Raw genomic sequence first — 13,882 nt, forward strand, 5'->3', positions numbered from 1 at the left:
GACACAGGGAGGGATCCTTTGCCCTTCCGCGGGGGCCTTGGAGGCGCCAGAGCACGGGCAGCAGATGAGATGTTTCCTGACCTCTGGGTCGGGGTCCTCAGGAGGTCAGGTGTTTGGTGTGAGGGGTGAGCCTTCAGGTCCACAGAAGGTGGACTCCCAGGACCCCGAGGGAGGACTGAGCAGACCCCCAGCCCTGGAACAGGGGCCTCAACAGAAACCTGCCCCTGTGGTCAGCGCTGGGAGGCCAGGCAGGATGTGAGGAGGAGGTGAGGACCCAGCATCTCCCCTTCCTAGGACCCTCGGGAGGCCCTGGGCAGGTGCGGCCACCTGTGGGGCCCCCTCACTGCTTTCTGTTCAGATTCGGGGTCCTGTTCTGAGTTTCCCCTCCGGCCTGCAAAGGGGAGGGTCCAGGCCCTTAAGGGGAACAGTGAGCACGACGAGCGACCCCGAGGGGACCACCCACCCCAGAACTCAGCACTGGGGGGACCTCACAGAGTCCGGCCCAATCCTCCTACAAGCACCGAGGCCCAGAGCTGTGCCACAGTGTACGCAAGAGGTGCGCCCTCCATTCCTCTTACAGGGGCTCCAGGAACCGGGAGGCGAAGGCCCAGGTCTGAGGACCGTGTCCTCAGGGCACAGAGCAGAGGAGGCCCAGGCAGCGCCAGGAGCCAAGGGGAGGTGCGTGCCCTGAGTGTGTACCCAGGGGCTCCCCCTCCCAGAACAGAGGGGACCCCACAACACCCAAGTCACCCCACCGCCCTGTCAGCCCCAGAACCTGGGGCCGTGCTGGCTGCACCCTGAGGAGCCCCCTCACTTCCTTCTTCAGGTTGGCAGGGGACAGGCCACCCGGGAGGAGCGCCCCTGTGAGGCCCGAGGGCAGCCCTTGAGACGAGACCTGTAAGTGGCCTTTGTCAGGGCTGCCCAGGGTGCCTTTCTCCGCCGAGGCCGCTCACACCCCCTCTCTTCCCCAGGTACGAGGTCCCCTGCCCACACTCCCGTGGGCGGCCCGACCCCAGTGATCAGGCCCCCGGTCGAGATGAGTGAGCTCCGCCAGCCTGAGGCCGACCTTGAGGCCCCAGTCCCGGCCCAGGGTCCGGTGGAGGCGCCGCTGCTGGGGGCTGCGGGGGAGGAGGCCGCATCCCCCTCGTCCTCCGCCTCCCCTGGCGCCCCCTCCTTCTCCGCCTATGCCGAGCCCTTGTCCCGCGAGGCACTTGTTGCGCTGATGGCTGACCTGGTGGGGTTCCTGCTCGTCAAGTTTCGTACCGGGGAGCCGACCTCCGAGGCGGAGATGCTGAGTACGGTCGTCCGGGAGCATCGGGACCACTTCCCCGTGGTCTTCCGCCTCGTTTGCGAGTGCCTGCAGCTGCTGTTTGGCGTGGACGTGAAGGTGGTGGACCCCCGCGAGCGCACCTACGTCCTGGTCCCCACCCTGGGCCTCACCTGGGATGCAGTGATGAGCGACTGGCAGTGCACGCCCGAGGCCAGCCTCCCTCTGCTGGTCCTGACCATGGTCACCCTGTTCGGTGACCGCGTCCCTGAGGAGGAGGTGTGGGGAAAGCTAGGCACCCTGGGGTTTTGTGGCGGGAGGGAGCTGCTCACTGAAGTGTGGGTGCAGACGGGCTACCTGAAGTACCGGCAGGTGCCCCACAGCGACCCTGCCCGCTACGAGTTCCTGTGGGGTCCCCGGGCCTACGCGGAGGCCAGCAAGTGGCAGGTCCTGCAGTATCTGCTCAGGATCAATAGCATGGATCCCAGGTTCTTCCCATCCGTGTCTGCAGGGAGTGTGAGCGATGAGGAAGAGGGAGCCTGAGCCAGTGCAGCAGCCAGTCCCACGTCCAGCAGCTTCTCCCGTGGGGCAGGAAGGGAGGCTGCTCCTTCACTCTGAGTTTGAAGAGGGAGCGGTCAGCCTTCTAAGCAGTGAGAGCCGGGCGAGTTGGGGGAAGCCGGTGTGCAGCATTTTGGGTTCCTGTTGTGTATGTTGACATGGACTTCCATGTCTGTTTTCTTTAGGAATTTTTCAAATGTTGGTTCTTTGAATAGAAGACTAAACAAGCTTCAGTGTCTAACTTTGTGTATGACGTTAATCCCACAGGTATTTGCACTAATTCAGTTCAAGAACAAGAGTTTTGCTGTTTTGTAAGAGAGGTTGGGAAATCTCCCAGTTCGTTTTGTGACCGTGTACAAGATAACAGGGAATTGGAATCAGAACTGCTCTGGAAATGTGGAAGTACTTAGCAGTGCTATAGATGGGGGAAGAAATAGAAAAATAAAAGCCATTGTTGTTCCAATTCTTGCTTCCCTGTCTTGTCTGTCATTCTGTAAATAAAACGAACTATCTCTGTTGAGTTGGATTTGCACGGGTATTTTAAGAAAGTAGGAGAAGGTTCATCTGCGTCAATAAGCCCCCTGCCCACTGGCTTGTTTATTCCGCAGACCTCCACGGAGCCTCTGCTCTCCGGAAGGGCCTGTGTTAGTAGCGGGAACGCTAGGAAGAGCAGGACACACCCACACCTAGAGTGATGGTCTAGGAGCCACTGTCACATGAGGAAGGTGGTGAGACGTCCCCTAAGTCCCACAGAATAAGACAACATGGGACGAGGCGGTGGGGCTCCAGCAGCGAGCCCTGGAGTGTTAAGTGCCCCGAGCCAGGGCACTTCGGGCCTTTGGGAAGTGGGGGTTCCTTCTGTGGGAGGTGATGGTGATGAAGCTGGGTGGTGGCAGCAGCCGGACATGCAGAGGGTGTGTCTTGGGTTTCAGGGGAAAGTCTGAAATGGGACATTACTGTGAGATGTCCTTCTGGGTCGTGGATGAAGCCGAGAGAAATCTCGCCCTGGGGCAGGAAGGAAGGGGTGCTGGCTCTTGTTGCATTGCAGTGGGCCACAGTGAAGAGGTAGGTGTTTCATAGCCGCCATCTGCAAGGATTTCCAGAGAAATGAGGGTCTTGCTCTTTGAAGCCCTGCTCGGTATTCCCGGGGCTGGCCCTCCTCTCCCTGCCCTGGGAGAGCCAATTACCAACTGTATGGAAACGACCATTTTAGTCACCTGGAGTTTACTTTGGCCACTTGTGAGCAAGGTCTAGATTTCAGTGGGATGAAATGAATGAAAATAGGGGGTTTGAAAGAAGAGAGGCTGCCGAAGTGGAAAGGAGTCGCCGTGTGACTGGAATCCTGGGAGCTTTGCGTGAGCTGCACCCAGCTGGGGAAATCACCACCCTTCCCTCCATGCCGACAGACACACACACACACACACACACACACACACATACACATCCAAATTGAATAATAAATCCTCCAGGAGTAAAACACACAGAACAGCAATTTTGACTGGTTTTCTATTCCGTTTCCTATGGAGCTGCAAATTCTCTGAGATGTCATGAAAAGAAAGCAATTTCCAGAGGGGAGAAGGACAGAGTCTGGGATCAGAATAATACTAGAAATAAGTCCTAGCCACTAAGAGGCAACGTCCGCCAGTGTCCCCGCGTTCAGGCAGGTGCAGAAATATGGCGGCATCAGAGACCCACAGGTTTGGGCTGTGACCTGGCATCGAAAGGAAAGGGCAACTTCTGGGCCTAATGGGATTGGGAGGTCACTGCAGTGGGAGGTGCAGACGGCGCCGGGGGCTAAAGAGGCAGCCCTCCCTGCTGAGCGCCGTACGACAACGTGAACATTACGTGGGATCCTGGATTTGAAGCACCTGCCATATAGCAGGTGGGCACTTGGAAAAGGTGGAGAATTTCAGGGCCAATGGAACCTGCTCAGACACTCCTGCCGGAAAAGAAGGGGATTTTGTCATCACAAATGGTAAGCACTCCCGTGGGAAAGCAGGGATTCCTAGTGCCCGTTCGTGCAGTGAACTGACTGATGGGGGACAGTGCTAGCCCAGGGACGGCCGTGGCAGGCAGCGCAGCAGCGGCCGGGACACGCCAAGAGCGCCCCAGGGACATTCAGGGAGGCACTTTTCAGGGGGGCAGCAGCACCCTCCCCAGTAGACTCTGGACGAGCACACACCACCCCGGCACACAGCCAGTCCTGAGCAGGGCGGCGCAGGGCACACGGGAGCTGCTGCCCATCAGCGGGAAGCTCTGACGTTCTCTACGTGCGCTGAGCCTGCCCCCTGAGGGGCTGGTGTGAGTTGTCTCAGCCGTGGCCCTGTTTCCCGAGAAGCCCCCATTCCCCAGCCCCAGCTAAAGTCTGCTCTGAGCTCCAGCCTCCTTGGCAAAGGGCTGACCTCCCGCCTGGCTCTCGCCTACCCTCCTCTGTGGCAAATATCGCCGGCTGCTGCTTTAGGGGCCTTTGTGAGCAAGTGCGGGGCCCGGGCCTGTGCCTGTCCGTGGTCCCTGAGCTGGGGCTGGGCACAGGGATAGGGCTGGGTTGGTGGCGGGATGCAGGGTGTGAAGCCAAGTGACATTCACAAGACAGCAGCAGGGTGTAAAGCCACGTGTGAGCAAGCATCCAGGAGGAGGTGCATCCGCAGGGCCCTGAAGGGCACAGACACTCACGCCCCGTGGGGATGCGGAGAGTCCTCCAGCCCGGCGGTCCCCGTGCTTTGAATGCAGGCTTGCCGCCTGCCTGACAGCCAGTGTGCCCGGGGAAGTGAGCCTGCAGGAGAACGTGGGGCCACCACGCCGCTGGGACAGAAGGGAGCAGAGTGGGCAGTGGAAGGAGAGAGCAGGGCCCAAGCCTGAGCATAGGAGCCGCCTTCAGAGGGCCGTGCCTCGGACCCCCACGTCCGGGACCCTTCTCCATCCTCACGCCCTCAGTCCTAGACCCTCACCCTCCTCCCTGGCCCTCGTGTCCATTTCACGAGACATGGTGACCTGATGGGGCTGGGGAGGCCACGTGGGCAGAATCCAGTGTCAGGCTCTCATGGGCACTAATGCCTGGCTTCCCTGTGTTTTCTCCATTATGTGGCCTGAGGCGTCAGGTAGTAGGACCCCGTGGAGGACAGCTGAATCCCCCTTGACTGTTGGGGAGACAGGTCAGGCCAGTGCGGGGATGGGTCTTTGCACGCATATGATGCTTAGCTTGAATAAGACAAGCTGATCAAATCATGGAGACTCCCTACGCCTCGATTTCTCCATCTGTAAAATGGGCCTCCTAACAGTACCAGGCAAAAGCATTGGTGTGGGTTTCCCCATGATGTGACCTGCTTGTAAAAAGCCTGGGCCAAATGAAGTGGTCGGTGGCTGTAGCTCTTGTTACTGAGTGTGTAAGAAAGGTGCTCCCTCCCCCATGTTGTGAGGATTCCCGACCAGTGCACGTCTTGGGATCCCCGCGTACGTGGGTTAGCGCAGTTTTTCTTTCCTCGTGAACATTTGTTGTCAGAATGCTTGGGCTCGCCTTCCTCGTCTTCTCGCTTGTCCCCGTTCAAGATGAGGCGGTTGATCTGAGGTGTCGCCTCCATTGGAACATGGGTGTTTGCAGCTTTAGGTCCCAAGTGCCTCTTTGGCCACGTGCCATAAGTCCTGGGGGCTTTGGTATGTGTTTTCTTCATTTCAAAGTATTTTCTAGTTTCCCTTGTGATGTCTTGTACGTTCCCTGGGCTATTGTTATGGACTGAACTGCGTCCCCCCAAAATTTGCATGTTGAAGCCCCAATCCCCTAGAACCTCAGAATGTCACTGTGACTGGAGTTAGTGGTTCTTAGGTTGAAATGAGGCCATTAGGATGAGGTCTAATCCAAGATGGCTGGTGCCCTTGAGGGAAGAGCGGATCAGCACACGCAAGGAGAGAAGGCAGGGGCTGGGGGTGCGTGCACAGAGGGTGACCACGTGAGGGGCGGTAAGAGCACGGCCACCTGCAACCAAGGAGACCGGCCGCAGTACAAGCCACCCCTGCTGGACCCTCCCTCTCGGCCTCCTGGTCGGAACCACCGTGAGAATCTGTGTGTGCTGTTTCAGCCCCTCATCCTGTGCTGTGGGATTTGGCATCGTCCCAGACTAATGCGGTTATTTGGGGACGCACGGCTCAATTTCCCTCTCTTTGCAGATTTCCCACATTTCCTTCTGTTATTGAGGTCTAATTTCACTCTATTTTGGCCAGAGGACATACTTTGTATGATTTCAGCCCTTTTGTTTGTATCCCCTTAAGTTTACTGAGGGATGCTGTGTGGCCTGACGCGTGGAGTACCCTGGAGAACGTTCTAGGTATGCTTGACGAGCACGTGTCTATTCTCTTCTTGGGGCAAATAGTCTACACATGTCATGAGACCTAGTCTTTGTACAGTGCTGTTCAAATCTGTGATTCCCGTACTGCGGTGCTGTCTGGTCGCTGTACCCATAATGAAAGCAGGCTGTGTTAGTCTGCTTAGAGCTGCCATAGCCAAGTCCCACAGAGGAGGTGGCTAAAACTACAGAAATGTACTGGGTGCCAGTCCTGGTGGCTAGAAGTCCAACGTCAACTGGCTGGAAAGTGCAGTCTCAGGCGAGGGAAGGCGTCTCTTCCTGGCTCGCAGACAGCTGGTTTTCTCTTGGTCCCTCACTTGGCTGCTTCTCTGAACAGGTTGTGGGGGGGGGGTAGGGAGGGAGGGAGGGAGAGCGAGAGAGAAAGAGGGAGGGAGGGAGGGAAAGGGGGAGAGACAAAGGGAGGGAAGGAGGGAGGGTAGGAGAGAGGTGGAGGGAGGGAGAGAGTGAAAGGGAGAGAGAGGGAGGGAGGGAGAGAGAGAAAGGGAGGGGGGCGAGGGAGGGAAAGAGAGAGGGGGAGAAAGGTAGGGGGAGAGAGAGAGAGAGAGGGAGGATGGGAGGGAGGGAGATCTTCGGTGTCTCTTCCTCTTTGCCAAAGGACACCGCTCTTGTTGGACTGGGGCCCCACCCTTGTGACCTCATTTAACCTTACTGACTTCCCCAAGGGCGCTATCTCCAAATACACGCGCCTTGGGATTAGCACTGCAACAGGTGGACTTAATGGTTGGGGTGGGAGCTGGGGGATCCATTTGAATCCATCACAGGGGGGACCGAAGTCTCCCACTTCTACTGTAGACCGGTTTCTTCCGTCCCCTCTGTCCATTTTTGCATCGTTCACTTGGGGCGCTGCTGTTGGGCTGCTCAAGAGACCCCCCTGACGTGCACTAGCTATTGCATTGTGACAGATGGGAGCGGCAGATGGGACCACCCCTCACCCGGGCAGACCCGGGGCTCCTCTGGCTGCTGGTGCTTGGATCATTCCTGGTACCTTGGGTCTACTTCCCCTCCTCCCCCAACCCACCTGTTTTTTTCTTTTCTGTGTTTCTGGCCACCCCACAAGGCTTGGGGGATCTTAGATCCCCGACCAGGGATTGAACCCGGGCCACCGCAGTGAAAGCATAGAGTCCTAACCCCTGGAACTCCAGGCAATTCCCGCTCCCCGCCCCCTCCTTAGCAGTGTTTGGGAGGGGATGTTGCCCTATCGCTGTGACAGCCACAGAGTCCTGGCCAGGTCCCCCGGCCCATCCCCCACACGTGGAGGCAGCAACTCTGAGCTGGGGGTGCGCCCTGGCCTTCAGTGCTCTGTACACATCACTGGGCGCTGACCACAAGGACTCGCGGTATAAGCGCGACACCCCAGCGCCCAGACGGTGGTGGAGCATGGCGCCCTTGAAGTGTTTAGCTCGAAAGGCAAGGAAAAGAGAACCAGGAAAATGTCTCCAGACGCAGGACCCGCAGTGAAAAGCAAACCTCAATCCTGCTGTCCAGACACCAGAGAGCACCCCCAAACTGAACACCCGCAGGCCCCTGCCAGGGACCGTCACCTCCACACCTGTGCGTCTCAGGACAGTAAGGGCTCTTTTCAGGCCTCTGACCAGGGGAGGCCTGAGCTCTTCTCATCTGTCAAATCGAGACCCTGCTGGACACGATGCCCCCGCAACTGTGAAGCCGCGGGTGCCAGGGCCTTCCTTGTGCTTGTCTAGCCCTTCAAGGGTCTTTCTAGTGGGTGGACACAGGGCGTCTGAGGGGCTTCACTGGCTAGCTGCTAGGTGCCCGCACTGTGCCGGGGGTGGGCTGTCACCTGTCATCGTTTCCTGCTGAGGGGACTCAACTGCTCAGCCACACCCAGGACGGAGGCGCCAAACACGTGTTGGGTGGAACATCGCTCTCATGTCCCCGTGCTCTTTACTGCCCTGCAAGGTTCTGGCCGCGTTACCACCTCCGTGTGTCTGCAGGGTCTGCCTGGTCAGGGTCCTCTGTGGGCCTGCCTGGAGGGGCCGGGTATTCCAGGAAACAGCGGGAGCCCACGCAGCGATGGCAGAAGTGGCTCAGCGGCCGACGGATCAAGGTCAGGGAGGCGGCAGGCCTGGCGGCCACCTCAGGCATCCAGGATGCGCAAGAGGCAGCAGCGCGGCCCCCGGGAGCTGCGCGGGGGGGGAAGGCTGAGGACTTGGGGGGGTGCGGCGGCCAGGCCCGGCACGGGCCAGGGAGGACTCATCTGGGCGGGAGGCCAGGCGCAGCAGAGCCAGGGGACCTCGGCTGGCTGGGCCACCCCTGCCAGGACAGGGACTAGAGGGACCAGAACCTGCACGTTGGGATCCGGCGCTGGGGGCTCGGCTGCTGTCTGAGGAGGGGCCGGAGCGACAGAGTCAGTCCCGGCCAGGGCGGAGGCATGGTCGAGTTGCGGGTAGCTCGGGGTCCCCTGGATGTGCTCAGGAGACGGTGGGAGGCCGTCCTGCGGCTCCGCGGCGCTGGGCGCCGGGAGGTGCCCCGGGGCTGCCGGCTCGCCGTCCACCTGCCCGGATGCTGGTTTAGTGTGTACTCTCGGCTTCATCCTCACCAGGAGGTGCGGGCAGTCTCTCTGAAACAGGAGCAGGTAGAAGTGTAACTGAGGTCGCAGTTGAGAGAGAAAACAGGTAGAAGTGTAACTGAGGTCGCGGTTGAGAGAGAAAAGGAAACCCCGAGTCACAAAAGAGTTGCTCGCAAGCAGCAGCCGCCTGGCTGGGCCCCTGGGCGCCCTCCCCCAGCCGACCCAGGGCCTCTTTGGAGAAAGCGGGACCCGGTCCCAGCAGGACGCTGTGCCCCAGCTTTGACACCCCCGAGACTCGCTCACTCACCATCACCTTTCGCCCTTGGAAAATGACTGAAAATGGCCCCTTAGGACGAGTACAAGGCCCACGAAAGGGGACTTGGCGTTTGCAGGTACGAGACTGCAACAAGGTTCGGTAGCTTTCTAAGGAAGTGTCCGAATCGCCCCCTGGCCAGCACCTCCAGGGGCCAGACCGGGGACGCTGACTGCTTCCCAGGAAAGGACCTGCGCCCCCACTCAAGTGATGCTCTGGAGCTATGGGAGTCAAGGGGGCACACAGACCTCCCCCCTCCCCCCGGCGGGCCACTGTCCCCGAGCAGGAGGACGGGAAGGGCCAGCGTTGCAGCAGTGTCCTCTTGTCCCCCGCTGTGACTGCGGGTCAGGCACGAGCGGCACTGCCCACGTGTCAGGAGTACAGGATGACGCCTTGCCCGCGTGTGCTGTGAAATGATCACCACAGGGGGTCCAGTTCACACGCATCACCTCACACAGACACACCAAAGGGAAAAGGAGGAGGGAGAGAAGTGACGTCCTTGTGCTGAGAATGCTTCGGGTCCCCCCATAACAACGTCCCAACACAGCTCGCGGCACTGCCAGCTCCGGCCGTCACGCCGGTGCCCAAGTACCACCTTTAAAGGAAGCTCTCCCGACACGCCTGCCGCCGTCCCAGGCGGCCCCGGGGTTGGCACCCGCCCCCCACCCCCGGGCCCAGCGGCTCAGCCCCTGGAGAGGGCTCCTCCCCCGCCGTCCCCCGCCCTCCTTACCTCGCTCAGGACGTGGGCGGGCCGCTCCTTCGTGGACAGGTTGGTCACGCAGAGGGACGTGTGCATGTCCTGGTACACTTTGCTGAATCCATAGCGGTTAAGCTGGCGGATGAAGCTCTCCACACGTTCTGTCTTGAACACCTTGTCTAGGCCGTCCCTGTCCAAAACCTCCTTTTGAAACAGTGGCCTGTTGACGCCTATGCAAGTCCCGTCTTCATTCCACCCAATGGATGCAAAGCGACTGCTGTGGACGATCGTCCACAGCTTCCTGGGAAAGGGGTGGAAGAGCAGGCTGCCTTCCCACACGGCCTCGCAGGCGGTGCGAGGCCTTTTCAACAAAGGCTCTTCCGTCAAATCCTGGAAAGCGGCTTCTCCAGGCAGCAGCCTGAGGTCGGGGTGCCCCGCGGGCACGGGCTGGTCCAGGGCGAGGGACTGGGGGGTGCAGCTCCCTGAGCCGAGGGCCGGAGCCGCTGTGTCGGGAGGAAGAGGCGCCTCGCCGAAGCCAGGCGCCCTGCCCGCGGCGGGGCCCTTCTCGTCCGCAGCCATGCGGAGCGCAGCGTGCCCCTCCGCCACGTAAACGGGACAGTGCAGCACGGCCGGCAGCACCCTGGGCTCACACTCCCGCTCAGCCCCTCACAGAAGTGCTCCGGTTGCTCGGGGGTGACAGCACAGCCCAGCCAGGAAGTGACATCATAAAGGGCAGGCCCGTCAGCATGTCAGCCTCCTGCTTCACGCCCGTCATCACAGGGGGCACGAAGACACTCGTGCACGGGTGCAGAGCCGCAGGCCGAGCGCTCGTGCAAACCGGGCACGGCCTTCTGGTCCCGGAGCCCCCGGGCCAGGCAGACGTGCACGGACCCACGTGTGACCCACGAGGTCAGAAATCCTCCTGTGTGTCCCCTGGCCTTCCGGGCCGCGCACAGCACCCATGATTTCAAGCACGAGCATCGCCCGAGACGCGGCCCACGGTCAAGGTCGCTAAAACTTTACGATTCACCTATGAACTGGAAGAAAAACCCTCACCATGTCTGGGGCTGCAAAGTGCCTACCTTACCCTCTCCCTGGAGAGGTGTCCCATGGGTGCTGAGCAGGAATCGGACTCTGGACCCCCACCCCCACCCGCAGCAGCCCTTTCCCTCCACTGCCCACAGTAGAGGCCAGACTCAGATGAAACGTTCAGGGAAATTTATTAAACAGAAACATTGACTGAAACCATTGAACACAGGGCATAACAACACACAGAGGAACTTCTAACGGCCACCGGAGCTCACGGGTCCCGGCCCCACCAGGGTCCTCAAAAAGGTGCCTCCGCTACACCCCGCCCGGCGGCCCTCCATCTCCCCACAGTCTCCCTTCCTGAGGGCCCCGCGGGTGGCCTCTCGCCAGGAAGATGGGCGCCGGCCATGCCCGCTCCCCCCAGGGCAGATCCTCCATTTCTGGCCCACATGCCCGGGGCCTGGCCCTGCCCTACGGCGGGCACAGGACAGTCCCACAGCAGGGCGCACGCCACCGAGCCGGGGACGTGGAGTCCCGAGGAACAACGGGGTGGCCCAGCAGAACACAAGCCCTGGGGTCCTCCCGCAGACCTCCTGCAGCCCCGGTCAAGGTCTTCCTTCTGAAGGTCGCAGGTGGGCTCCCAGGTCCTGGGGTGGGCGCTGGCTGTGACCTCGTCCATCCCGTCCTTCCCGCCGGCTCCTGGGACTGGGCTCGGGGTCTCCACGCCGCGCAGGGTTTGGGGGAACTGCTCAGAGGAGAACACATGCACATTTCCACAACAAGAAGCAGTGCTGGGCCTGAATCTATGCCCAGAAAGCACACGTTGAGCTCACGACACTGGCCCACAGAGACCAGAGCCTTGGCTGGCTCGTGGCGCACCTCAGGGCTCTGCGGGGGGACGATGGCTAGGGTGTGTGTGTTGGGGGGAGGGGAGCGGGGGCTGGGGGGTTCCTTGACACCTGGGTCCCTCTGGGGCCTACAGGGACACATTTGGGCTTGCCAGTACAGGGAGCAACCTGCCCCAGGGGATGATGAATAGGGGTCCCCTCTCAGGAGGGAGGCCCAGGCACCGGGAGTGGCCCCTAATATGGGGCCAGTAGGCTGCCAGGCCTGGCCTCCCCCTGCCTGCAAGCCTGGCGGCCCCACGGCCTGCTGAGCCTACTGGTCCGAGGTGGACCCCGGGGGGCTCATCTCTGCAGCCCCGTCCTCATTTCCCAGCTCTTCTGGGATGGGCTTGAGCCCCTCCTCGGGGGTCTCCTCGGCCTCCTGGCCTCCTGCCTGGGCGAGGCCCTCTGGCTCCCAGCCAGGACCTCCTGGGGCCACCGGGGAAGCACTGCCCATCCGGCCAGGCATGGGGACCCCGGGGGCATCTGAGGGTCCTGCCTGACCTAGGCCCGCAGGGGCGGCAGCACTTCCATCTTCCTGAGTGGCCGCGGACGCCTTGCTGGTCTCCCCAGGGCCAGGGGCTGCCCTGGCGGCACCATGGCCTTCAGGGGCTGCCCTGGCGGCACCATGGTCTTCAGGGGCCGCCTCGCCAGCCTTGGCAGTGCCGGCAACTGCCGCACTGGCCTCCTCACGTGCCGGGTGGTCCTCGGCGCTCCCTTCCTTGGAACGGGCGGCCTGGGCGGTGCTATCTTCACCGGCCGGGGAGGCCTTGGTGCCATGTGCAGTGGTGCCTGCGGTGATGGCCTCATGGGCCGGGGCGGCCTGGGCGGCTGCTGCCAGGACTGCAACGTCCACACGGGCCTCTTCCTGCCCTGGGAAGTGCTCCCTGCTAGCCGGGTCGGCGTCCCAGGCCTCGGTCTTCTGGATGAGCCGCAGCATCCCCGCAAAGCCGGGAGGCCTCCTCATCAGCCGCCTTCTCCTCAGCGTGTCCCGGAGCGTGTCGTTCAGCCGGGCCCGCGTCAGCACCTGCCGGGCGCGCGCCTGGTCCGCCATGGCCGGGTGGATGGCCCCCTTCTCCAGGGCCGACTGCAGCAGGCCTTCCAGGCGCATCACGTACGCAGAGAGAGTCTCCTGGGGCCGCTGGGCACAGGTCACGAACTTCAGCCGAGCACTCCCCCGGGGGTCCTTGTTCCCAAACACCTGCACCAGCGCGGCCAGGCAGTCCTGGGCAGCCAGCTCGGGATCTTCCGCCAGGAGGCCGCGCAGGAGGTCCAGCGCGGGGCCGCGCAAGCTCTCCACCAGCCTCCTCCTCCTCTCCCTCTCAGACACGTGGCGCCACAGGTGCAGCGTGTGGCTGGCCTGCTCCAGCCAGCTCTCAGAGGACCCTTCCCCGTGGCCCGGCTCTTCCAGCCCAGAGAAGGTTCCCAGCTCCTGGTAGCCCATGCTGTCCAGCACGGGCTGCGAGGCCTGCCTCCACTGCTGGGTCCCGGGCCCTGCCTCACCCATGGCGCCTGCCGCTGTCACAACTGCTTCCTCAGGCGCAGCCGTTGCCCCGCCCGTGGGTCCTGCCATACTCAGAAGTCCTGCCACGCCTGCAACATTTCTGTAACCTGCAGCTCCTTCCTCATCTGACTCAGCTCCTGCTTCACCTTCAGCTCCTGCTTGACCCTCAGCTCCTGCTTGACCCTCAGCTCCTTCCTCACCTGCAGCTCCTTCCTCACCTTCAGCTCCCTCCTCACCTTCATCTCCCTCCTCACCTGCAGCTCCTTCCTCATCTGACTCAGCTCCTGCTTCACCTTCATCTCCTGCTTCACCTGCAGCTCCTTCCTCACCTGCAGCTCCTGCCTCACCTGCAACTCCTGCCTCACCTGAGGTTCCGTCGTCACCTGCAGCTCCTTCCTCATCTGACACTCCTGCTTCACCTTCAGCTCCTGCTTGACCCTCAGATCTTTCCCCACCTGCAGCTCCTGCCTCACCTGAGGCTCCCTCCTCACCTGAAGCTCCTTCCTCACCTGCATCTCCTGCCTCACCTACAGCTCCCTCCTCACCTGCATCTCCTGCCTCACCTTCAGCCCCCTCCTCACCTGCAGCTCCCTCCTCACCTGCACCTCCCTCACCTTCAGCTCCCTCCTCACCTTCATCTCCCTCCTCACCTGCAGCTCCCTTCTCACCTGCACCTCCCTCCTCACCTGCAGCTCCCTCCTCACCTTCAGCTCCCTCCTCACCTGCAGCTCCCTTCTCACCTGCA

At 61.5% G+C, this 13,882-nt stretch overlaps 3 protein-coding genes across 3 annotated transcripts in view; 1 reads left to right on the forward strand and 2 right to left on the reverse strand.

Annotated features, from left to right (window-relative positions):
* The first annotated feature begins 1,036 nt into the window (after positions 1 to 1,036).
* On the forward strand, positions 1,037 to 1,810 carry LOC132417929 (melanoma-associated antigen 8-like). Its single transcript, XM_060001806.1, has one exon. The coding sequence runs from the start codon at positions 1,037 to 1,039 to the stop codon at positions 1,808 to 1,810; it is 774 nt and encodes a 257-aa protein (XP_059857789.1).
* Positions 1,811 to 8,278: 6,468 nt separating this feature from the next.
* On the reverse strand, positions 8,279 to 10,299 carry LOC132418711 (heat shock transcription factor, X-linked-like). The gene is made up of 2 exons (XM_060002700.1): positions 9,754 to 10,299; positions 8,279 to 8,761 (listed from the first exon to the last, which is right to left on the reverse strand). Exons 1-2 carry the CDS (start codon positions 10,297 to 10,299, stop codon positions 8,279 to 8,281), a joined length of 1,029 nt encoding a protein of 342 aa, XP_059858683.1.
* A 1,608-nt stretch (positions 10,300 to 11,907) lies between these two features.
* Positions 11,908 to 13,882, reverse strand: part of LOC132418601 (paraneoplastic antigen Ma6E-like) — a 302,944-nt gene continuing 300,969 nt past the window's right edge. Inside the window, exons 2-4 of the mRNA XM_060002549.1 lie at positions 13,770 to 13,859; positions 13,593 to 13,646; positions 11,908 to 13,556 (exon numbers count right to left, since the gene is read on the reverse strand). Coding sequence (XP_059858532.1) covers positions 11,908 to 13,556; positions 13,593 to 13,646; positions 13,770 to 13,859 — 1,793 coding nt within the window. The remainder of the gene's footprint in view (positions 13,557 to 13,592; positions 13,647 to 13,769; positions 13,860 to 13,882) is intronic.

The sequence above is a fragment of the Delphinus delphis genome, chromosome X (assembly GCF_949987515.2).
Source record: "Delphinus delphis chromosome X, mDelDel1.2, whole genome shotgun sequence".
NCBI classification, from domain to species: Eukaryota; Metazoa; Chordata; class Mammalia; order Artiodactyla; family Delphinidae; genus Delphinus; species Delphinus delphis.